We start from the raw sequence: 22654 nt of genomic DNA, 5'->3' as shown, positions 1-22654 counted from the left end.
TTATTGTATTTTATTTTATTAAAAATACATTTAATAAATAGTCAATGTTTGTGTATTTGTGTTTTTGAAACATGGACTATATGTAGTAATATTTGTAAATTATAAAAATATGCTTTTTTAATGCTTTTTATGCACGTCCTCTTCGCATGTCTCAGCTGGGCTGCATGCTCCCAAAAGGCGTGTCATAGAAACAGTTTGGCCAATCACTGATAAAGATGAATGATTGACATATAATATCATTTTAGCGTCCTAAAATACATTAGAGCGTTGGGATAGCCCTTAAAATGATAAAGTGCATATTTGAGGTAAACAAGGACTCAGCCTGTAGTGCAGTTAAATCAGGGCTTAATGTTGAACAAAGCAGTCAGGCCTTATTTCAGAAACAGTGAGGTTACCAATAAAAGGTGAGCTACTACTTCTTTGCTTTCAGCAGCTCCTCAAACAGATAAAACCTGTTGACTTTTTCACACAACAGTCATCAACCCCCTCAAAAAAATGAAATATATGTACTTTTTAAGAAAACGTTACTCTCACGATAAAAAGTTAAAACATTGTTAATAATAACAACACTAATACCTATATTTTTATATATCACATATATTATATTTCATGATAATTTAATATTCATAATGTTTATATTGTATATTTTTAATAGTATGGTGGTGATATCTGAATATTATATATATATATATATACACTGAATTGTATGAATGAGATGTTCTTATTATGTTAAACGGTTGGCATAAATGTTAAATATTTATTGGTGCAGAATAAAATCACGATTGCAGAGACAGTGAAGAGGGTGAATCAGGCCGAAGGGCCTGAGGCCGTAAAACATCCCACATCAGTCAAGGCAGGATTAATGATGTGTTCCTTCGGGTTACAAGAAGCTGTTAATGTTGCAGAAAGACAGTCTTATTCATGGGGATTCAAGTCTTCTGAGTGGAAAACTAAGACAGCCTGTCGCTTTCTAAAGTGATTACTCATTCATTTAAGACTTAGTCTTTTGAATAAAAACTAACTTTAAACGCAAAATCATTTATTTCAAAATGTGAGATGTATTAGTTATTTGTTTCGGGCGCAGCAGGGGGCGGAATTGCGCCTTCCGCTGGAGGCCGCCGCCAAAAGAAGAAGAAGAAGAAGAAGAAGGAATAACAGAAGAAGAAGAAGAAAAATGGCGGCGAGCAGCGCGACCAGCCGCTGCAGGACGGCTCTGGAGAAGAAGTCTTCAGGGTCAAATAAAGCCGTGTAAAGGGATTTAAAACCGTGTCAGTGAAGTTAAACTACCCTCAATTTTTAATGTTTATAATGTTTATTATCGCAATAAGATATATACTTTTAGTATTACATTTTAAAGTATTAAATGCTTTTTCGAAGCAAAAGTCCCTTCAAGTTAACATGAGAACAAGTGGATATAATGCACTAGTTTATATTATGGCTCATTTACCAGCTAAACCGTATTTGTTAATTGAATACTATGTTATGGGTTTACTTGTTGTTTAATAGCTGAATGAACCTGTTTAATGTTATTGCATTAATGTAATAATGAAATAAGTTCATTATGATTTAGCTGAATGTCTTTATCTCTAACGTTGGACCTTCAGCTGGAGGCCTCCTCAGGACCACGAACGTCTGCTTCTCTGTGTCCTCGGAGCACTTCCTGTCCCGGATGGGGGGCGGCAGGCCGGCGGTGGAGGTGGTGCGTCTGGGCCTGGTCTCCTACCGGGAGGCTCTGCGTCTGCAGCAGGTCTACGTGGAGCGCCACCGGTCCGGTCCGTCTCACGCTCTGCTGCTGTGTCAGCACCCTCCGGTCTACACCACCGGGATCCGCCACAAACCATACCCTCCCCCCCTGCTGGACGGCCTCCGCCGGCTGGGGGCCGAGGTGCACAACGCCAACCGGGGCGGACTCATCACCTTCCACGGGCCAGGTCAGCTGGTCTGCTACCCGGTCCTCCACCTTGGAAGCTTCAAGAAGGTGAGGTTTGATTCAGAGTCTGTGTGTCGCGTCGTGTGAGCGTGCGTCACAGGCTGCGGTCTCCTCCCCCCCCCCCCCCCCCCTCAGAGCGTGCGCTGGTACGTGTCCCAGCTGGAGCAGACCGTCATCTCGGCGTGCGGCCGGCTAGGCGTGGCGGCGTCCTCGTCTCCTCTTACCGGCGTCTGGGTCGGAGACAACAAGATCTGTGCCATCGGTAGCATCCATGAGACATCTTTGTGTGGTTTGATTCTTACGCTCTGTGGTTTCATCTGTACGGATTCATCTCTTAAAGAACTGTGCATTCCAGCTGAAGCCTTCTTATCGGGCTGAGTCGGTGGGAGTAATATTCTTTGATTAAATCAGCCCAGGAGGGTGTTTGAAGCCGTCATCATTAAATATTCAAATGTCAGACTCTTCTTGCCTCTGTAGGAATCCACTGCGGTCGCTACGTCACCTCTCACGGCCTGGCGCTGAACTGCAACACCGACATGTCGTGGTTTGGCCACATCGTGCCCTGCGGCATTGTGGGTAAAGGAGTGACGTCTCTGAGTGCCGAGCTGCGGAGAGATGTCGGCGTGGAGGAGGCCGTCCCCCACCTGTTGGAGGCCTTCAGGGACCAGTTCCACTGCCAGCTGACGGACTCCAGAGACTAGAACAGATGCCCTGCTGAGACACATCTGTACTCTTCACACAGGCATTGATTAGACTTGAATTGTACCTAAACACATCATAAAGACATTGTGTTATGAGGCATTGTGTCCATAATGGGTTTACATGAAGCTCTGCTGCCCCCTGTGGACAGAAATATATAAATCAATGTGTGCGCCAAAGAGTCAGCTTAAAATTATATTATATTTTATGTTAAAACCCAGAGAAAGCGTGTTAAAGCTGCATAGTGACCAGCAGGGGCGACTCCTCTGGTCCTATAAGGAAGATATTGAACATGCTTCTTTAAAATGTAAGACAAATAATAAAGTCAGAATTAAATAGCAAGGGGTTGAAGCTGAATATGATTATAATTATAAATTATATACTAGAGGAACAAGTGATGCAAAGAGACAGGATCATTATGTTTCTGAATGAAACAGGCCTAATGAAAAGAATCTAAACTATATATAATATATATATATATATATATATATATCTCCTCGTTATTTTTAATTGTCTAGCCTCTCCATAAATCCCTTTACACACTGTACAGTAGGTGGCGGTATACGCTACTATCGCGGTATCCCGCCAAAAAGAAGAAGAAATAACGGGGGTTGTGTTCGGCGCAGTGCTGCCCCCGTGTGGCTAGCGGCTTTGTAGCTTTAGCGTGTAGCTAACAGTCGTCCGGCCGTGTGACGTTAAAGGCCTGACTCGGAGAGTCGGACAGTTGAGCTCCGGTAGCCGTTTAACGCCTGTCCGTGAGGTTCAGGAGCCGGAGAGATCAGCTGCTGTCCGGGTTCACGATAGGGGACAACAACGGAGCTAACGGGGACATGAACACGAGGTTCCGAAGCACCGGCGACCCGCAGCTGGACGAGGCGGTGCAGCAGTGGTTGAGCTGGGACAAGGTGAGCGGGCTTCCCCCACTTCACATTTAGCACTTCTATCAGGGAGTTTATGTGGGGAGGGACATTAGCCATACTGGTTTAATACATGTCATTGTGTAGATGATTATAGTTGCTTTGTAATATCTTGGTGGTGTTAAACTACTTTTACTGAACAGAACCTTGGGACCGAGCACACCGCAGAGTTCTAAAACGGCCCATTCCTGCTGCTTCTGGAGCTTCTGGGTTCCAACCCGACCAGAATCCTTCATCCAAACCAAACCAACGGGCCCAGTGTTATTCACTTTGTCCCGAGGGGTGAACTAGCAGCTTCTGAACGAGGGCCGTGCATGGATGAAACCTCTGTGGTTATTACACATGTGACCCTGGTTCTGATGGCTGATGACTTGCTGGTCATTTAACAATAACGTCAGGATCAGAGCTGAGGAAGACAGAATGTAAAGCCTTTATCATCATATATATATATATATATATATTTATCCTTTAAGTTGAACTCCTGCTGCAGGTGTGAACACACACACTATGAACCTGTGTGTCCCTGTAGTGCAACACACCACACTGTGATGCGTTCTTCTTGGTTGGTGCAGAACTGGAGGACCCGGGCCCAGGTGAGGTCCCTGGTGGAGGCGGGCCGCCTGGAGGACCTTAGGACCAGGCTCTGCGGCAGGATGAGCTTCGGCACGGCGGGCCTCAGGGCGCCGATGGGAGCCGGATTCACCCGGATCAACGACCTCACCGTCATCCAGTCCACGCAGGTCAGAGCCGCCAGACCGCGGGGGGGCGGCGCGGCCTTCTGAGGCCACGTGAAGACATGAGTTCTCTCCGTCCCTCAGGGTCTACACGCCTACCTGTGCAGGTGCTGTGTGGACCTGGGCAGCAGAGGAGTGGTGGTGGGCTTCGACACCAGAGGACAGGAGGACAGCGGCTGCACCAGTCAGAGGTAGCGGCGCTTCTCCCTGTGATGACGTCACTTGGATAAACTTCTACTGACTATAGTTCTTTTAAAGTGTCTTGACTACACAATGGAAAGAGACCCTCTGACTTCCTGTTTCTCGTTGTCATGTGACATGTAGCCCGGGCCCCGTTCCTCGTTCGTGGCTAACTGGGTTAGCCGTATCATTTTAGCCGGCTTTTCGGTTCCACGAAGCAAGTTTGGCAAAATCACCATAGCAACACATCCCAAAACTGGAAGGTGCTCCAGAGCAGGCCGACGTGGACGGAAAGAGTTGAGGTTGTTTTCATTGGATGACGATGCCAGCCGGAACATTTAAACAGTCACTTAAAATCAGCTGATACATTCTACCAACACACTGAAGTGTTGTGTTAGATTTTGCATCATGGTTCAATCCAGTTGAGTTCATTTTATTTGATGAAGCGTCCAGAGAGAACGTTGGACGGTTCCTCTGAGGGTTCCAGAACAAACGAGAAGACAGGCTGCATTTAACATGACAGTGTGACTGTAAACCTTACGCTAAGCTAACACGGCTAGCGTTACTTTGGTTAGCTAGCTTAGCTTTTAGCTAAACTTTGCCGCGTGGAGAAGACGTGTCTCCAGCATGATCTAAATGTCCCTGCGTTGCCGTGGAGATGCTGTGAAACGACGACTCTGTTGTTCCGTTCACTGATGGTTCACTAGATAAACGTCTTCTTGTCCCTGAGGAGCATGGAAGCGACCGCGGCCTCGTAGCTCTGAGTCAGCGATATTTCAGAATCAACATCGTCAACTTATTGTTGCAGCTCTACTTCCAAAGAAAAAAGCTCCATCTTGAGCTTCCGTCTTGCTTTCTCCGAAGTAACTGACTGCAGCTGGCGGCCGTTTCGTTACTTCCTGTCTACTTCCTGTCTACTTCCTGTCTCAGACCGGAAGTAAACAAAGTTACGTCAACAACGTTAAAGTCACATTAATCTCAGCCATTCTAATTGTGTAGATTAAGACGTTTATGGTGACAGCCCTAGTTTAAATACTACATCTTCTCACTTTTTCATGTATATTTACCAGAATTTCACAAAAGTTATGGAAAGGTTCTGGATATCCATTGGTCAAAATGTCTACGAACGCTGCTGGGAGAAGGAACCACGTACAATAAGTTCAATTCATACGACAGAAGTGATTCAAATATACAGATTATGGTCTTGAACTCCTCGTATGAGTCTCCTCTCCGGTTTATTTTCCGTTGTACTGTTAGAGAATCGTGTTTCGAGGATTGATTCTTCCCACACGCGATGATCCTGATGGCGTCTGATCCGCCTTTGATGTCAATCATCTCGTTACTTTGAGCAGGATAATGGGACATTTGATCGAGTCTTTTAGTTGAACCACGTACGAGGAACAGGGCCCTTGGATAAGCCCCCCCCCTCTGAGCCAATGAACGTTATTTTGGTTCATTACTGCGGATGCATTTAGTTTCTTAAGATAATCTCCATCGTCTGATGGTGCAGCTTTTATTTTGAAAGCCGAGGTCCTTAAATGTATCATGAAGCACATCCTTCACGGACATGAAGCAGTTGAACCGCTCCTTTGTTCTTCTTCTCTGAGGTTGGCGAGGTTGACGGCCGCCGTGATGCTCAGCAGAGACGTTCCCGTTCACCTCTTCTCCTCCTTCGTCCCGACGCCGTACGTGGTGAGGAAACGCTAGCGCATCACTTCCTGTGTCGTAGCGCCGTGGTAACGTGTGTGTCTGCAGTCGTATGCCGTGAAGAAGCTGGGCGCCGCAGCCGGAGTGATGATCACCGCCTCGCACAACCCCAAAGAGGACAACGGCTACAAGGTCAGCAAAGCCCATGAACAGGAGACGCGTCCTCCAGGATCTCCTGTGCTGGATCTCCGTCTGTCCTCCTCTGCAGGTGTACTGGTGTAACGGCGCTCAGATCTCCACGCCTCACGATAAGGAGATCCTGCAGAGTATCGAGGAGCAGCTGGAGCCCTGGAGCTCCTCCTGCTGGGACGAGGAGCTGGTGGACAGATGCTCCCTGAGGACAGATCCTCTGAACCACATCAACACCTGCTACATGGACGAGGTCTCCTCCCTCTGCTTCCACAGGTGAGAAGAAGAACATACCAGTCCCTCAAAGACGTTGTCCCTGGGTAGTCCTCCACTCGTTGTCCTGGGGTAGTTTTTTTTAGTCCTTCTGTCCTTCTCAGAAACACTTCTTGCATCTTTGATGTGTCTCTTGTCTCTCAGAGATCTGAACTTAAGCTGCTCGATGAGGTTCGTCCACTCGTCCTTCCATGGTGTGGGACACGTCTTTGTCCAGCAGGCCTTCTACGCGTTCGGTTTGGCCCCACCGATCCCCGTCCCCGAGCAGAAGGACCCTGACCCCAACTTCTCCTCCGTCCACTGCCCCAACCCCGAGGAGGGGGAGTCCGTCCTGGTAGGACCCGGATCTTTGCGTCCCGTCTCCTGGACCCGTGTCTCCTGGAACGTTAACGTGCTTTCCTTCGCCTGCAGGCGCTCTCTTTTCTACTGGCCGAGCGGGAGGACGTTTGCGTCGTCCTGGCAACGGACCCCGACGCCGACCGGCTGGCCGTCGCTGAGAAGGCCGACGGGTTCGTGTGAGGTTTCGCGCGTAGAGGCCGGCGAGGGGGGCGGAGTCAGCGGCTAACCTGTGCCCGCCATGCGCCTCCAGGTGCGGCTGGAAGGTGTTCACGGGAAACGAGCTGGCTGCCTTGCTGGGCTGGTGGATGTTCTTTAACTGGAAGGAGGCTCATCCGGACCCTGCAGACACCCAGAAGGTCTACATGTTGTCTACCAGCGTGTCCTCCAGGATCCTGCAGACCGTAGCTTGCACTGAGGGGTTCCACTTCGAGGTGAGAGAGAAGGAAGCAGCACGCCCTTCCACTGATGTCACTGATTTCAGAAGGTGTCCCATCGGTTAGGAGGATGATGATGATGATGATGATGATGGAATTTGCTCTACAGGAAACTCTTCCTGGCTTCAAGTGGATCGGCAACAGAATACACGAACTCACAAAAACAGGAAACAACGTCTTATTTGCCTTCGAGGAGTCGATTGGTAAAAAGTTGTTTTTTGCTGCTCTCGTTCAGATGAGTGAGATGATTCCTCAGTGGAGGCTTGAGGTCTAAGACACCAAACCACGCTGACCTCATCAGTGCCTTCCTGTCCCTCTAAAGAGCTGCTTACCAGCTGTTGCTTGGTGCCTTCAGGTTTCCTGTGTGGCAGTTTGCTTCCTGAGAAAGACGGCGTGAGCTCAGCGGCGGTTGTGGCTGAGATGGCCGTCTACCTGAAGAACAAGAACCTGAGTCTGAAGCAGCAGCTGCTCAACATCTACCAGACGTACGTTACAAACGTCTCCAAAGACCTCGCCTCTCTGTTCGGGGCCATTTATTTCTATTTATTCACTTCTATCCTCTTATTTTGACAGCTGTCTCCGTTGTGACTTCCTGTCTGCAGGTATGGTCACCACGTGTCTCGGACCTCCTACGTGGTCTGTGACGACCCCCCCACCATCCAGAACATTTTCCACCGGATCAGAAATTTTGATGGCGAGGCCTCTTACCCGAAGGCGTGCGGCGGCGTGCGGATTGTCGACGTCAGGGACGTAACCACGGGTTACGACAGCAGTCGGCCCGACCTCCGATCGGTACCAGCCCATCGATCCGTCCCTGAGGTTCTGTAGAAGTTCTGTAGAAGCACTTGGAGTAACCGCGTCGTGCTCCTGTGCAGGTTCTTCCTGTGACGAGCAGTCACATGATCACCTTCACTCTACAGAACGGCGTCGTGGCGACGCTCCGAAACAGCGGCACCGAACCCAAAATCAAATACTACACCGAGTTCTGCGCCGCGCCGGGAGACGGGTCAGCTGTGGTACCATTACGTGTACATTATACCAGCAATATATATATATTACTACTGTTTATCCATCATTTGTATTGTTGTCAATATTATTGTTATTTAGTTTTGTTCCAATTATCAGCCAGGTGTCCCGTCTGGAGGCGGAGCTTCAGAGGGTCACCGCCGCCCTGCTGGACGAGTTCCTGGAGCCCGAAAGGAACAAGCTGATTCGCCGCAGCGTTTAGCTCCGCCCCCTGGGAGGTGTTTTCTGTTGGTGATGTCACATCCTGTCAGACGGCAGAGAGCATGATGGGTAAAGAGAAGCTCGGAGGCTCGTTGTTGTTTATTCAACAGAATCAAATAAAACACCAAAACTAGCAAACATTTAGTTTAATGAGAATAGTTTGTGATTTCAGAGGATGAAACAATTATTTAATTTGTGTTTTATTTATTTTTCTAATCCTTTTATCTTGTAACACCAGTCCATTCAGAGGAAATCTGCTATTTATAATATTATATATTTAATCAAAGTAAATATAAACCACAGAAGAAGAAATGCCTGATTTTGTTTTGAGTCTAAAGTGCTCTTATTTGACTGCAGCAATGCATTCTGGGGCTTGGAGTTTTTGTCCAGCTCCTTTGTCTCAGTTATTTCTAACCGTGAGTGTCTGAAGTTCCCCTTCACATCACATGTCACTTCACTCTGTGGTTAAACTTATTTTTATACATATTTATGTTTATTTGTTTAAAGGTTGGTGAGCGGCAATAAAACCAAATGAACCGTGAAGTATGTCTCTGTATTTATTTATTTATTTTGGAACATGAAAAACAAAAAAATCCTCTTTCGACATTCACAAAATAATTGTTTTAAAATAAATAGACTAAAAGACTGAATTATCAAAGTATTACATCATTATTCATCTCAAAACTCGATTACTTTATTCTGGTTTTAACATCTTGCACAACAATGTGAATCATAAGTGATGTAATGGAACATTGGACCTGACTTCAGGTTCCTTATTGCAGGTAAAACCCTGATGGTTATATTTTAATATCACATCACTCTGTAAAACCATCAAATGACTCATTTTACATTCTAGTATGTTTTATGTCTTTACATCGTGTCACTTGATGCACTGGTAGAATGTTGACCAGATCCCTTCATTCAATGTTGTTTGTTTATACCTTCAGAATCTGGTTATAAGATCTTGATGATTCATGGAGGTGAACGTTTGCTTCATGTAGAATTATTCAAACATAAAGCGAGCGTCGCTATCACAAAGTACAGTTTGGACTCGTGTGCGTTTCTCAGGTTGAGCTGAACTTCCCGTGAGGAGAAACCCTGCGGATGTTCCCTCTCACACGAGCCCTCCACACGTCTCCCTGAGCAGCAGCTTTCTACACGCGAGGCGCATCTTGGACACGTTCAGGCCGTACAGCAGCGGCGTGAGGAGAGGCTGGCAGGTCAGGAAGTACAGCGACAACACGACCCCCAGCGCGGGGGCCACGCCGCCCGCCTCAAAGCGGCTCAGCAGGATTTGAAAGCAGCAGCCGAAGAAGAAGTTGAGCAGGGAAGCGAGGTGAGGAGAGCAGGTGCTGAGGGCCTTCTGTCGGGTGGGTTTAGAAGCAGAGAAACAAACCTTCAGGATCCTCATGTAGGAGAAAAGGATGAGAACCAGAGGGAGGAGGATGGAGACCACGGTGTACAGCAGTCCGTAGACGTTGTTCACTCTGGTGTCAGAACACGCCAGCTTCACCACCGAGTAGTTTCCACAGTAAACTCTGTCCATGACGTTCCCACACAGCCTCAGACGGGCACTCAGTGAGATGAGGATGAGGATAGCGACCACCGGGAGGAACCACGTGAGAGCAATCAGCACGGAGACCTTCTGCTGGGTCATACGAGTGTTATATTGTAGAGGACAACAGATGGCAAGGTATCTGTCATAAGACATGACGGCCAGGTTCAAGAACTCTATATTTCCATAAGTGTACAAACAGAAAATCTGCAGGTAGCAAGATGAATAAGAAACAGTATGAATGTCTGAGAGGATCTGAACCAGGAGGAATGGAAACAGCCCTGTACTACCAAACAGCTCATTTACAAACAGGCTGCAGAGGAAAAGGTACATGGGTTCATGTAAGCTTCTGTTCATGCAGATAACCACAATGAGCAGCAGGTTGGAGCAAACTATCAACACATACAAAGACATGATGATGATGAAGTAGAAATATCGGAGAGCACCAGCGTCAAAGTAGGCACTTAAAGTGAAATATGAAACCTGCGTGGAGTTCGTCATCATCAGACCTTCAACACACTCACACCCTGTCACATCGGACCAAAGGAAAAGAGCACACGGACCACCTCCCGCCTCTTTACCTTCTCACCTGGGGAGACGTCCACCGCCTCATTAGGAGAAAGACAACATCCTACTTCTGCACACAGAATGAATATAATAATATAATAACTATGAGAGTATTTATCACCACTGTCCACATGAGTCTAAATGTCAGAAGCCTCATTTGAGGAGCAGCTCTCTCTCAGTCGCTGAAACCCTCCTGCAGTCGATGTTCTTCATGCAGCTTCATCTTCTCTCAGATCTTCTTCACGGCGACACGAGCCTTTTGTGTCCCTGGACCTGGAGGACGAGGCCTGTGGACGTTACGTAGCTCCACCTACTCGCACAGTGGTTCCCATCCCAAGCAACCACGCACAGAGGAAAGGGAGGGGGTCAGAGGGGGTCGGGGGGGGGTCGGGGGGGGGTCGGGGGGGGTCAGAGGGGGTCAGGAGGAGGTGAGGGGGGGTCGGGGGGCCCAGGTTACCAAGGTGAAAGAGGAAGGTCGTAGGTGGGACAATGAGGGCGGTTGTGGCAAACAGAACAGTTTTTATCTGGGTTTACTGTAATTAACAAATTAACACTAAAAACACTGATTTACCGTCAAAGTTTCCATAAATACTGAGAGCTGCTAGCTAGCTTTCTATTGGACAGAAGTCACATGGTCCATTGGTCCACTGACCAATCAGAGCGCCCACCACCGCTTCCCTGTACATCCATGCAGACGTACCCCTGATTGGTTGAAGGCTGTCAATCAACAGCATGCTCCCCATAGAGCAGAGTCATAGCCCCCATAGTTCTTCTGAGTTTGCATCTCTATGTGGAAATGCACTTATTGTCTTTTTGGATAAAAGCGTCAGCTAAATGACATGTAATGTAATGTTAAAACAAGTCGATATGAAGAAAGCAACTTGCCTCATCCGTTACCTCGCTGCGGTGAAATGAAGTGCGTCCGTTAGTTGGCAAGTGTCGCTAATTAGCATTAGCACTAGAGTCAGTAACCTGTAGTCAGTAGAACATGCGTGACCTCATTTCTTTTATTGATTACTGCCCTCGAGGTCGACCTATCGGGCCTCTGCCACAGACTTGAATGTGTCAAGTCTGCCTGGAGGTTGAATCTGATTGGATGAAAGCTCTCTTTAAAACCACAGGGTCACAGAGCAGAGGCAACACGAAGAAAGCATTCATAAGATATTACTGTGATTGGGTTCGGGGCAGCAGAGGGGGCGTGGCCGGCCCTGATGACCCGCCATGGCGGTGGCGGGCGATGAGGCCGACGTCACCTCATCTAAACGGGACGCGCATTTTATTCTACAATACGGGACGATTCTGTATTTTAAGGGATGGGTGGCAGCCCAAGGACCGGTAGTGTCTGCAACATGTTGTTAGCTGCAATGCTAAGCTAGCTGCTACGCTGAGCTAGCTGCTATGCTAAGCTAGCTGCTAGGCTACTTCCATCTCAACATCTACCCTGCAGAGGACCACCACTATGTCCCTAAAAGACAGTGGTGTGGAAACGTCCTGCTAAATGTGGGACATTGTTGTCTTGAAACACGTCAAGCGATCCTCCAGGCCCCTCCAGGCCCCTCCAGGCCGCTCCAGGCCCCTTCCAGGCCCCTCCAGGCCCCTCCAGGCCCCTCCAGGCCGCTCCAGGCCCTTCCAGGCTGCTCCAGGCCCCTCCAGGCCCTTCCAGGCCCCTCCAGGCCGCTCCAGGCCCCTCCAGGCCCCTCCAGGCCGCTCCAGGCCCTTCCAGGCTGCTCCAGGCCCCTCCAGGCCTCCTGTCTCTTTGTTCTCAACCTGCAAAGAAAAGAGAAAAACAAGAACATTTCCCATTTAACGCTTGTTGTGGAAGACTTTGCACAAATAATCGTTAAATAAGAACAAAGGCTCTGAGTCAAATATGTCTTTCTCCCTTTATTTGAGTAGACTGAGCCAAGAACCTTCCTCCCTCACAACGAGGCTCTTCTTCTACCTGCAGGTGGCCTCCAAACCAACTTGTTGTGTCTCTACAGCCAGGAGACTGGTGTCCCTCACTGTGAGACACTCCAGCTCAAGTCTTTTCATGGCCACAGCATCCCAGCCCTTGAGATCCATAACCGTGTTCGTTCAATGAATTGTTACATATATTTTTCCATGAACTCCACCGAACCCAAAGGTCCTCAACGACTCCACAGCTCATCAGCTGAGGAGCTGCACTCCTTGCTGTGGTTCTACAAAGCAAAAAATGACTCCATCAACCACTAACTAACTAAATAAGTTTTGTATTTCTTTATGTCTCCATCAATAACACAAAGTTAACTTTCTCACTTGAGTCGTCTTGAGATGTTGTGGTCCAAACACTGCCGTAGTACCATGGCGACAGTAGTGCGTCCCTCCCATGACGCGCTGCAAAGCTGCTAATTGCGCTCGTTATTGAAGCCTCAGGCGTCCACAAGTCCGCAGAACCCTCCGGGGAAGGTTCTGATGTTGGTGGAGCTCCTCCAGGACTCATTACTGTCCAACAATGCGTAAACACGTCCTCCTCCATCCTCACGTCCACCTCAATGAGGACAATATGCACAGCTTTGACCTCCAGATGACCTCTGACAGTGATGGTGGCCCAGAAAGTAAAGTTGTCTACTAAGCTTTGTTTCAAACCATCATTGTCAACAGTTTATTTTATGCGCTGTGCAATAAATTCAGAGTTAATGTAATATTATTGTTTACGATGTAATAAAATAAACCGGATTGAGATCCCTGAAACAGATCTTTGGAGACGTAGTGGGCTTTGTGTTGTAGTGTTCTATGACAGATGGGCCACAAAGTCCTCAGGCTAACAAGTAGCTTGGAGGGCTTCCAGCCTGACGACCTTCTGACGACCTTCTGATGACCTTCTGAAGATCTTCTGATGACCTTCTGAAGACCTTCTGATGACCTTCTGATGACCTTCTGACGACCTTCTGAAGACCTTCTGACGACCTTCTGACGACCTATCCGGCCCAGAATGGTGCGCTGATGGCTAGCAGAGGTCCCTGCAGGGTAAACGAGGCTCGTGCTGCCAGCAATGTGGCAGCCAGGGATGAGAAGACCGGCCTCTGTGGACCAAACCTTCTCACCAACCAGGGCTGATCCCTGCCATTGAAAAACAAATCCTGTGAGGTCACCACGCAGGCTTTAGTCGCTTCTGTGTTGTGTCTTTATTTAACGTTATATCGATTCCTTTCGCATCGTACGAGGAGAAGGGATTAAGTCTGGAGGAATTTAGCTCCGACTTGGTTGCACAAAAGAAGGTTGAATTAAACCCGGCCAAGTAACCATGGAGACCAGACCAGGCTAAGATTAATCCTGCAGCCTCATGTGTCCAATCAGCTGATCTGATCCCAAACAAACGGGTTTAACAGATGAGGGTGGAATATAAAGTCCATTCCCCTGTTTCCTCCTGCTCCATGATCTGAACCACGTGTTGGATGAAGGAGCTCTGACACTGAGACGTGCTTTCAGACGTGAGAAGGTGTTTGAGGACAGATGGGACCACGAAGCTCTCCCCATCCCACAGACGCTCTGTGTGCCACTGAGCTTCTTAAGACCCACCTGTAAATAAAGGCACTGTTTGCCGTCCTGTCACAAGTGTTTGACCCTGAGGTCCTTAAGTCACATCTCCATCACCTTCATGGCCTCAGAAGAATGTGTCCATCAAAGAGGATTTCCACACATGCTATAAATGGGGATTGGGGACATGAAGAGGACACTTTGTGCAGGTGTAGTATAAATATAAATAATAATACGTGTTATTCATATAGTGCTTTACATATTTATATATACTCAAAGACACTTTGCAGTAAAACATTTAGTACATGAACACAGATTCAGCAATGAAACCTCATTAAAAGCCTTTTTACTTTTAGTAAGTCGATATTTTTAATATCGATTGTCTGTATTCCTCTTTGTTTGCATATTTTATGCTTCACCTCCTCAAATATTTGATCAGCGGCTGAGAAACGTGCTGCTTGTGTCTTCTCCATTTGGGCATCAGACAATCTGTGATGGACACGTGGTTCGTCTTCAACAAACACGTTGCTCCACCTGGTGGTCTGAAGGCGGATTACAGCAGACCTTTTAGAACAATGAAGTGAAACGAGTCCGTCGACCCAGACGCAGAAGCGGCGCTTTGTCCCTCATCCTGGATTCCTTTATTCTACCCCCCCCCCCCCCCCCCTTTGGTTACGGTTCCTGCTCGTAATCATTTTTACCGCCATGGCTTGGATTGAAAGGTTTAGTTTGCTCGTGTTGGGGACCCCGCGTCAGTCCTCCCAGGCTTCACCGGTCATTGAAGCATTCTAAATGTCTTCATAAAACTCATGTTATAAAGTACATGTGTTTCCATGTGTGAGGTATCTAGTGTCAGAGCTTTAGGGCTCCGTGGAGCGGCTCACATCGTCCGCGTTGGTGGTATAGTGGTGAGCATAGCTGCCTTCCAAGCAGTTGACCCGGGTTCGATTCCCGGCCAACGCAAACTTTTCCTCAGGAACATTTAATTTCTGTTAGATATTCTGTATGTTTATTGTACAAACATCCTATATTTTGAAGAATTAAACATTACACTAGCAATATTCAGTCTAACAACAACAACCCTGACCCTAAGAAAACAGCATAGAAAGTAGAGTACTGTAAAATACTCTATTTCAGTATCATATACGAATATTTACAAAAATATATGAGAATCAATACAAAGAAAACCAAAATGTTCATGAAATGTTCATAAAAGGTTTGTTTAATAAAATGTTGTACAGTGAGACGTTCAATATGAAGGGTAGTGAGATGAATAAAGTAGATGGACAAGTCGAGTACTTCAGTCTTAAAGTACTTTGTATCCACTTGGGACTCTGAGTATTTGTTCTCTAGTTTTGAGAATGACACATTATTGGTTTTCACAAAGTGTGTTGCGTCAGTGTTCTTAGATCATTTTGTACAATGTTACTATGGTATACTGAAGTATAATTACAAGCATGTAATAAGTGTCAAAAGATTTTATTGACAATTACATAGAGTTTATGCAAAGAGTCAATATTTGAATTCGCCCTGGCAGGCTGTCAATCAACTTCTGGGCCACATCCTTACTGATGGCAGCCCATTCCTGCAAAATCAATGCTTGGAGTTTGTCAGAATCTGTGGGTTTTTGTTTGTCCACCTGCCTCTTCAGGTCTGGGGAGTTTCCTGGCCATGGACCCAAAATGTTGATGTTTTGTTCCCTGAGACACTTAGTTATAACTTTTGCCTTAAGGCGAGGAGCTCCATCATGTTTGTCACCAAACTGTTCTTGGATGGTTGGGAGAAGTTGCTCTCGAGGACGTTTTGGTACCGTTCTGTATCCATGGCGTGTGAGTGTGAGTGAACCCACTCCTTTGGCTGAGAAGAAACACATGGATGGTTTCAGGATGCTTCACTGTTGACACGACACCACGATGGTAGCGCTCACCTTTTCTTCTCCAGACGAGCCCAAACCACCTGAGAGGGGATTCATCAGAGAAACATACTTTACTCCAGTCCTCAGCGGTCCAATCCCTGTTCCTTTAGCAGAATGTCAGTCTGTCCGTGGTATTTTTCCTGAAGTGGCTTCCTTGCTGACCTTCTGGACACCAGGCCATCCTCCAAGTCTTCGCCTCACTGTGCCTGCAGATGCACTCACACCTGCCTGAGCAGGCTCTGCACTGGTGGTGCCCCTCAGCTGGATCAGCTTTAGGAGACCATCCTGGCGATCTGAAGCCTTCAGAACAACAGTTGAACCGCATTCCTTGAAGTTCTTGATGATCCGATAAATAGTAGATTTAGGTGCAATTCATCTGATCACTCTTCATAACATTCTGGAGTATATTAAAGTTGCGATCATAAAAACTGAGGCAGCAGACTTTGTGAAAATGAATATTTGTGTCCTTCTCAGTACTTTGGGCCACGGCTGCACGCTGCAGTATTACCGCCGAATATTAAAGGCATGTTGAAATATTATCAGTTAATGAACCGCCAGAAGGCACTGTGGAGCCATGCTGTGGACCGATGCTTTTACTTTGAAAGAAGACAACCATTAAGCGGAAGTGATAGTTGTCCGAACCGGAAGTGCTTGCCTTTGTTGTCCCGTCTGTGAGGTGAACGCTGCTCCGTGATTTAACGGATCGTTGGAGATCTCCGATAGTCCGTTTCAATCGTCCGGTACCGGCTGCCGGTGCTCCTGCGCCGCTGTTTGTCCCCTCCGATGACGCGCACAGTTAGCCGTTAGCCGTTAGCCGTTGTGTCGTCGTGTGTCATGGCGGCGGGAGGAAGCGCTGCTTCTGCTCATGTCGGAGACGTTGAAGAAGACGCGTCGCAGCTGCTGTTTCCTAAAGGTCTTTAACACGTGAAACTATTCACATGTATACTTAAAAATATATTAAGTATATATATATATATATTGTACTTTTAATGTGTATATATTTGTGTCGGCTTCCTTTGTAACTCATGCTGCCCTCTGATTGGCCCCAGAGTTCGAGAGCTCGGAGACGCTGCTGAACTCGGAGGTCCACATGCTGCTGGAACACCGGAAGCAGCAGAACGAGAGCGCCGAGGACGAGCAGGAGCTCTCCGAGGTCTTCATGAAGACGCTCAACTACACGGCCCGGTTCAGCCGCTTCAAGAACCGGGAGACCATCACCGCCGTGCGCAGGTGAGCCCTGCGCCGCTACCTACGGTTTTGATGTGGTTCGGACTCGGTTCTGATGACCCCCACCTCTCTGCTTCAGTCTTCTGCTGCAGAAGAAGCTACACAAGTTTGAGTTGGCCAGTTTAGCCAATCTGTGTCCGGAAGCAGCCGAAGAGGCTAAAGCCCTGATCCCCAGGTGAGTCCGATCTAGTGGGGACCGGAACCAGATCAGAACCGGGACCAACACCAACAAGCCCTTTCCTTCCCTGTGTTCTCAGTGTGGAGGGTCGCTTTGAAGACGAGGAGCTGCAGCAGATCCTGGACGACATCCAGACCAAAAGAAGCTTCCAGTACTGAGACCCCCCCCCTTATATTATCCAGAAGGACCGGTTCTGATCACATTATCGAATGACATCACGCACGATGTCACTGTCTTTCATGTCACAATAAACTTTATTTGTCTTTTTATTTTTTACTCCGCTGCCATAGTGTGTTTGTTCTTTTTTTATATTGTGTGTGTCAGTCGGATGTTAACCGCACACAGAACCGCACACAGAACCGCACACATTACTTCCAACGCAGTGGGACTTATTCATGCTGTGACGTGGATATCTGATGGGAACCCGTTACCCCCCCATCTACAGAACCGTCCATGTTCTTCAGTGTTCTACTCATGTTCAGAAGAACCCGCTGAAGTTAAATAACTGTTAGTAATGACATTTGAGAAGTTTGGATTTTTCCTCACCCAGATACTGCCTCCAGCGGCCCCCAGGTCATTTCAGTTTGAGACCCCTGTTCTAAAGGGTCCTTCTGGTTCTGGATCTAGTTTTGGTGGTTCTGGTGCCCCCTGTGGACTAAAGCGGTACTGACTCTTCAGAAACCCTCCTTTCTCAGTCCGGTTGTGGTTGCAGATCAGTTAGAAGTTTCTCACAGTAACATCAAAGTCTTTAGTAGGAACCACTGACCCAGAGACAGGAAGTGATTAATAATGAAGAACCGATCTGCTCCCCTCAGACGTTGATGCAGTATTCTGGTTGTAAGTTTGAGTCCTCGGAGTCCTGCAGCGCCTCGGGCAGGACGCCGCTGGATGTCCTCGTCATCCGCACCGTGTTCCTGCCGAACAACGTCCTCTCGTAGTCCATCAGCTGCCTCCAGAACCCACCGTTGGGTCGGATGAAGGGACGCTGGTCTAGAACCAGCTCGTGAGCCCTCCGGAGGTTGACCCCTTCAAACCTGCAGAGCAGAGCCTCAGTAAGGTGTACTGTAAAGTCCCAGAGATGTCCACCATGTGTACTTCATGGTACACTTGGTGGACACTGTACTCCGTAACTACCTCATCAGGTAGGCCATGATCAGAGCTGGAGAACGGCTCCGGCCGGCGCTGCAGTGGACCAGAGTCCCTCCTGTCCGGTTCTGGTGAATCCGTTGGGCGACCGGGTCAAAGTAGCGGCTGAGAGGTTCGTGGGGTCGATCCTGGATCAGTACATGTAGGACCCCCATGCCCTCCCGCTCAGGGTAGGGGACGTCCTCCAGACCACTGGCGTTGACGATGAGTGAGATGTTCCTGCTGGTCAGAACGCTGAGCTTCAGAGCCGAGTCCAAACCGCTGAGGAACAAACCGGGCCGCACCTCGGAGACCGCCATGACCTGCAGGACACGTCTCACTTAGACCAGCTATTCATCACCAGGACCACCCTGTAGATGATGACGCAATGAGGACTAAACGACCCAAATATTAATGTTCCCTCTGACCACTGGCCACACAAACCACTTGTTCCCGTCAGCAGTTTAAATCATGAACCACGTCCAGGTTCCCCATTGACCCAAATCCTCATCACTATGGAAACATGTACATACATACGTGTTTTAAAGTGCTTCATCTGTTTATATAGTTTATGATTGTACATTAGCTTATTTTCCTTTATCTTATTGTATTGGATTTTATACTTCTTACGCAGAATATTTTTAATTATTTTGATCATTACTATGTTATATCATTTTTAGTTAAAATATTGTTATCTACGTTTTGTTTGTTTATGAATTATTCATTACCTTTATTTAATGAATCTTACTAAACTAAAAGTCTTATTTAACATTTTAATGGCAGAGAAAACATGATTTTACTACTACAGTGATAAATAATATAATGAAATAATGACTAAACGACTAATATTCATGTTTCTGGTTTAATTCGCGTCTGTGAGGCTCAAAAGGATTCTGTCAGAAGTGGGATTCGAACCCACGCCTCCAGGGGAGACTGCGACCTGAACGCAGCGCCTTAGACCGCTCGGCCATCCTGACAACGTGCACAACGGGTCAGAGACCTGGTCTTTATAGACCGTGACAGACGTCATGAGGAGCGGATCACGCGGTAATTAATCCCTTTAAAACTTTAGTTTTACTCTGACATCACATCTGTTTCTGTTTCATTCTGGAGTATATTAAAGTTGCGATCATAAAAACTGAGGCAGCAGACTTTGTGAAAATGAATATTTGTGTCCTTCTCAGTACTTTGGGCCACGGCTGCACGCTGCAGTATTACCGCCGAATATTAAAGGCATGTTGAAATATTATCAGTTAATGAACCGCCAGAAGGCACTGTGGAGCCATGCTGTGGACCGATGCTTTTACTTTGAAAGAAGACAACCATTAAGCGGAAGTGATAGTTGTCCGAACCGGAAGTGCTTGCCTTTGTTGTCCCGTCTGTGAGGTGAACGCTGCTCCGTGATTTAACGGATCGTTGGAGATCTCCGATAGTCCGTTTCAATCGTCCGGTACCGGCTGCCGGTGCTCCTGCGCCGCTGTTTGTCCCCTCCGATGACGCGCACAGTTAGCCGTTAGCCGTTAGCCGTTGTGTCGTCGTGTGTCATGGCGGCGGGAGGAAGCGCTGCTTCTGCTCATGTCGGAGACGTTGAAGAAGACGCGTCGCAGCTGCTGTTTCCTAAAGGTCTTTAACACGTGAAACTATTCACATGTATACTTAAAAATATATTAAGTATATATATATATATATTGTACTTTTAATGTGTATATATTTGTGTCGGCTTCCTTTGTAACTCATGCTGCCCTCTGATTGGCCCCAGAGTTCGAGAGCTCGGAGACGCTGCTGAACTCGGAGGTCCACATGCTGCTGGAACACCGGAAGCAGCAGAACGAGAGCGCCGAGGACGAGCAGGAGCTCTCCGAGGTCTTCATGAAGACGCTCAACTACACGGCCCGGTTCAGCCGCTTCAAGAACCGGGAGACCATCACCGCCGTGCGCAGGTGAGCCCTGCGCCGCTACCTACGGTTTTGATGTGGTTCGGACTCGGTTCTGATGACCCCCACCTCTCTGCTTCAGTCTTCTGCTGCAGAAGAAGCTACACAAGTTTGAGTTGGCCAGTTTAGCCAATCTGTGTCCGGAAGCAGCCGAAGAGGCTAAAGCCCTGATCCCCAGGTGAGTCCGATCTAGTGGGGACCGGAACCAGATCAGAACCGGGACCAACACCAACAAGCCCTTTCCTTCCCTGTGTTCTCAGTGTGGAGGGTCGCTTTGAAGACGAGGAGCTGCAGCAGATCCTGGACGACATCCAGACCAAAAGAAGCTTCCAGTACTGAGACCCCCCCCCTTATATTATCCAGAAGGACCGGTTCTGATCACATTATCGAATGACATCACGCACGATGTCACTGTCTTTCATGTCACAATAAACTTTATTTGTCTTTTTATTTTTTACTCCGCTGCCATAGTGTGTTTGTTCTTTTTTTATATTGTGTGTGTCAGTCGGATGTTAACCGCACACAGAACCGCACACAGAACCGCACACATTACTTCCAACGCAGTGGGACTTATTCATGCTGTGACGTGGATATCTGATGGGAACCCGTTACCCCCCCATCTACAGAACCGTCCATGTTCTTCAGTGTTCTACTCATGTTCAGAAGAACCCGCTGAAGTTAAATAACTGTTAGTAATGACATTTGAGAAGTTTGGATTTTTCCTCACCCAGATACTGCCTCCAGCGGCCCCCAGGTCATTTCAGTTTGAGACCCCTGTTCTAAAGGGTCCTTCTGGTTCTGGATCTAGTTTTGGTGGTTCTGGTGCCCCCTGTGGACTAAAGCGGTACTGACTCTTCAGAAACCCTCCTTTCTCAGTCCGGTTGTGGTTGCAGATCAGTTAGAAGTTTCTCACAGTAACATCAAAGTCTTTAGTAGGAACCACTGACCCAGAGACAGGAAGTGATTAATAATGAAGAACCGATCTGCTCCCCTCAGACGTTGATGCAGTATTCTGGTTGTAAGTTTGAGTCCTCGGAGTCCTGCAGCGCCTCGGGCAGGACGCCGCTGGATGTCCTCGTCATCCGCACCGTGTTCCTGCCGAACAACGTCCTCTCGTAGTCCATCAGCTGCCTCCAGAACCCACCGTTGGGTCGGATGAAGGGACGCTGGTCTAGAACCAGCTCGTGAGCCCTCCGGAGGTTGACCCCTTCAAACCTGCAGAGCAGAGCCTCAGTAAGGTGTACTGTAAAGTCCCAGAGATGTCCACCATGTGTACTTCATGGTACACTTGGTGGACACTGTACTCCGTAACTACCTCATCAGGTAGGCCATGATCAGAGCTGGAGAACGGCTCCGGCCGGCGCTGCAGTGGACCAGAGTCCCTCCTGTCCGGTTCTGGTGAATCCGTTGGGCGACCGGGTCAAAGTAGCGGCTGAGAGGTTCGTGGGGTCGATCCTGGATCAGTACATGTAGGACCCCCATGCCCTCCCGCTCAGGGTAGGGGACGTCCTCCAGACCACTGGCGTTGACGATGAGTGAGATGTTCCTGCTGGTCAGAACGCTGAGCTTCAGAGCCGAGTCCAAACCGCTGAGGAACAAACCGGGCCGCACCTCGGAGACCGCCATGACCTGCAGGACACGTCTCACTTAGACCAGCTATTCATCACCAGGACCACCCTGTAGATGATGACGCAATGAGGACTAAACGACCCAAATATTAATGTTCCCTCTGACCACTGGCCACACAAACCACTTGTTCCCGTCAGCAGTTTAAATCATGAACCACGTCCAGGTTCCCCATTGACCCAAATCCTCATCACTATGGAAACATGTACATACATACGTGTTTTAAAGTGCTTCATCTGTTTATATAGTTTATGATTGTACATTAGCTTATTTTCCTTTATCTTATTGTATTGGATTTTATACTTCTTACGCAGAATATTTTTAATTATTTTGATCATTACTATGTTATATCATTTTTAGTTAAAATATTGTTATCTACGTTTTGTTTGTTTATGAATTATTCATTACCTTTATTTAATGAATCTTACTAAACTAAAAGTCTTATTTAACATTTTAATGG

At 47.6% G+C, this 22654-nt stretch overlaps 6 protein-coding genes and 2 non-coding genes across 13 annotated transcripts; 5 read left to right on the top strand and 3 right to left on the bottom strand.

The window, feature by feature from the left end:
• The first annotated feature begins 1126 nt into the window (after window positions 1–1126).
• Window positions 1127–2728, top strand: lipt2 (lipoyl(octanoyl) transferase 2). Its single transcript, XM_037474369.2, has 4 exons — window positions 1127–1266; window positions 1605–1978; window positions 2066–2192; window positions 2408–2728. Exons 2-4 carry the CDS (start codon window positions 1670–1672, stop codon window positions 2629–2631), a joined length of 660 nt encoding a protein of 219 aa, XP_037330266.1. The 5' UTR covers window positions 1127–1266; window positions 1605–1669; the 3' UTR covers window positions 2632–2728.
• A 143-nt stretch (window positions 2729–2871) lies between these two features.
• pgm2l1 (phosphoglucomutase 2-like 1) lies at window positions 2872–9112 on the top strand. 6 transcript variants are annotated; one of them, XM_037474050.2, is made up of 14 exons: window positions 2872–3534; window positions 4119–4286; window positions 4365–4471; window positions 6068–6152; window positions 6216–6299; window positions 6376–6572; window positions 6714–6903; window positions 6981–7078; window positions 7159–7339; window positions 7452–7545; window positions 7698–7827; window positions 7945–8134; window positions 8218–8348; window positions 8468–9112. In XM_037474050.2, exons 1-14 carry the CDS (start codon window positions 3460–3462, stop codon window positions 8568–8570), a joined length of 1833 nt encoding a protein of 610 aa, XP_037329947.2. In that variant the 5' UTR covers window positions 2872–3459; the 3' UTR covers window positions 8571–9112. The 6 variants fall into 6 exon arrangements, with proteins under 6 accessions (XP_037329947.2, XP_062416904.1, XP_062416903.1 ...); XM_062560920.1 differs by having other exon boundaries at window positions 8218–8358; XM_062560919.1 differs by having other exon boundaries at window positions 8218–8370.
• Window positions 9113–9377: 265 nt separating this feature from the next.
• Window positions 9378–10695, bottom strand: LOC119219253 (olfactory receptor 11A1-like). The gene has a single exon (XM_037474321.2). It carries the CDS (start codon window positions 10626–10628, stop codon window positions 9684–9686), a length of 945 nt encoding a protein of 314 aa, XP_037330218.2. The 5' UTR covers window positions 10629–10695; the 3' UTR covers window positions 9378–9683.
• A 4385-nt stretch (window positions 10696–15080) lies between these two features.
• Window positions 15081–15152, top strand: trnag-ucc (transfer RNA glycine (anticodon UCC)). Its single transcript has one exon. It is a non-coding gene; the product is annotated as a tRNA-Gly (tRNA).
• A 1567-nt stretch (window positions 15153–16719) lies between these two features.
• LOC134126965 (DNA-directed RNA polymerase II subunit RPB4) lies at window positions 16720–17785 on the top strand. The gene is made up of 4 exons (XM_062560936.1): window positions 16720–17017; window positions 17154–17334; window positions 17411–17506; window positions 17589–17785. Exons 1-4 carry the CDS (start codon window positions 16939–16941, stop codon window positions 17665–17667), a joined length of 435 nt encoding a protein of 144 aa, XP_062416920.1. The 5' UTR covers window positions 16720–16938; the 3' UTR covers window positions 17668–17785.
• LOC119219289 (serine/threonine/tyrosine-interacting protein A) lies at window positions 17757–22543 on the bottom strand. The gene is made up of 4 exons (XM_062561618.1): window positions 21884–22543; window positions 21567–21783; window positions 18644–18975; window positions 17757–18543 (listed from the first exon to the last, which is right to left on the bottom strand). Exons 1-4 carry the CDS (start codon window positions 22192–22194, stop codon window positions 18321–18323), a joined length of 1083 nt encoding a protein of 360 aa, XP_062417602.1. The 5' UTR covers window positions 22195–22543; the 3' UTR covers window positions 17757–18320.
• trnal-cag (transfer RNA leucine (anticodon CAG)) lies at window positions 19529–19611 on the bottom strand. The gene has a single exon. It is a non-coding gene; the product is annotated as a tRNA-Leu (tRNA).
• Window positions 19962–21025, top strand: LOC119219299 (DNA-directed RNA polymerase II subunit RPB4). The gene is made up of 4 exons (XM_037474419.2): window positions 19962–20257; window positions 20394–20574; window positions 20651–20746; window positions 20829–21025. Exons 1-4 carry the CDS (start codon window positions 20179–20181, stop codon window positions 20905–20907), a joined length of 435 nt encoding a protein of 144 aa, XP_037330316.1. The 5' UTR covers window positions 19962–20178; the 3' UTR covers window positions 20908–21025.
• Window positions 22544–22654: the final 111 nt, after the last annotated feature.

The sequence above is a fragment of the Pungitius pungitius genome, chromosome 3, assembly GCF_949316345.1.
Source record: "Pungitius pungitius chromosome 3, fPunPun2.1, whole genome shotgun sequence".
In the NCBI taxonomy this organism is placed as follows: Eukaryota; Metazoa; Chordata; class Actinopteri; order Perciformes; family Gasterosteidae; genus Pungitius; species Pungitius pungitius.
Note: the sequence above shows the minus strand (reverse complement) of the source record. Positions and strands in the feature narration are given on the sequence as shown.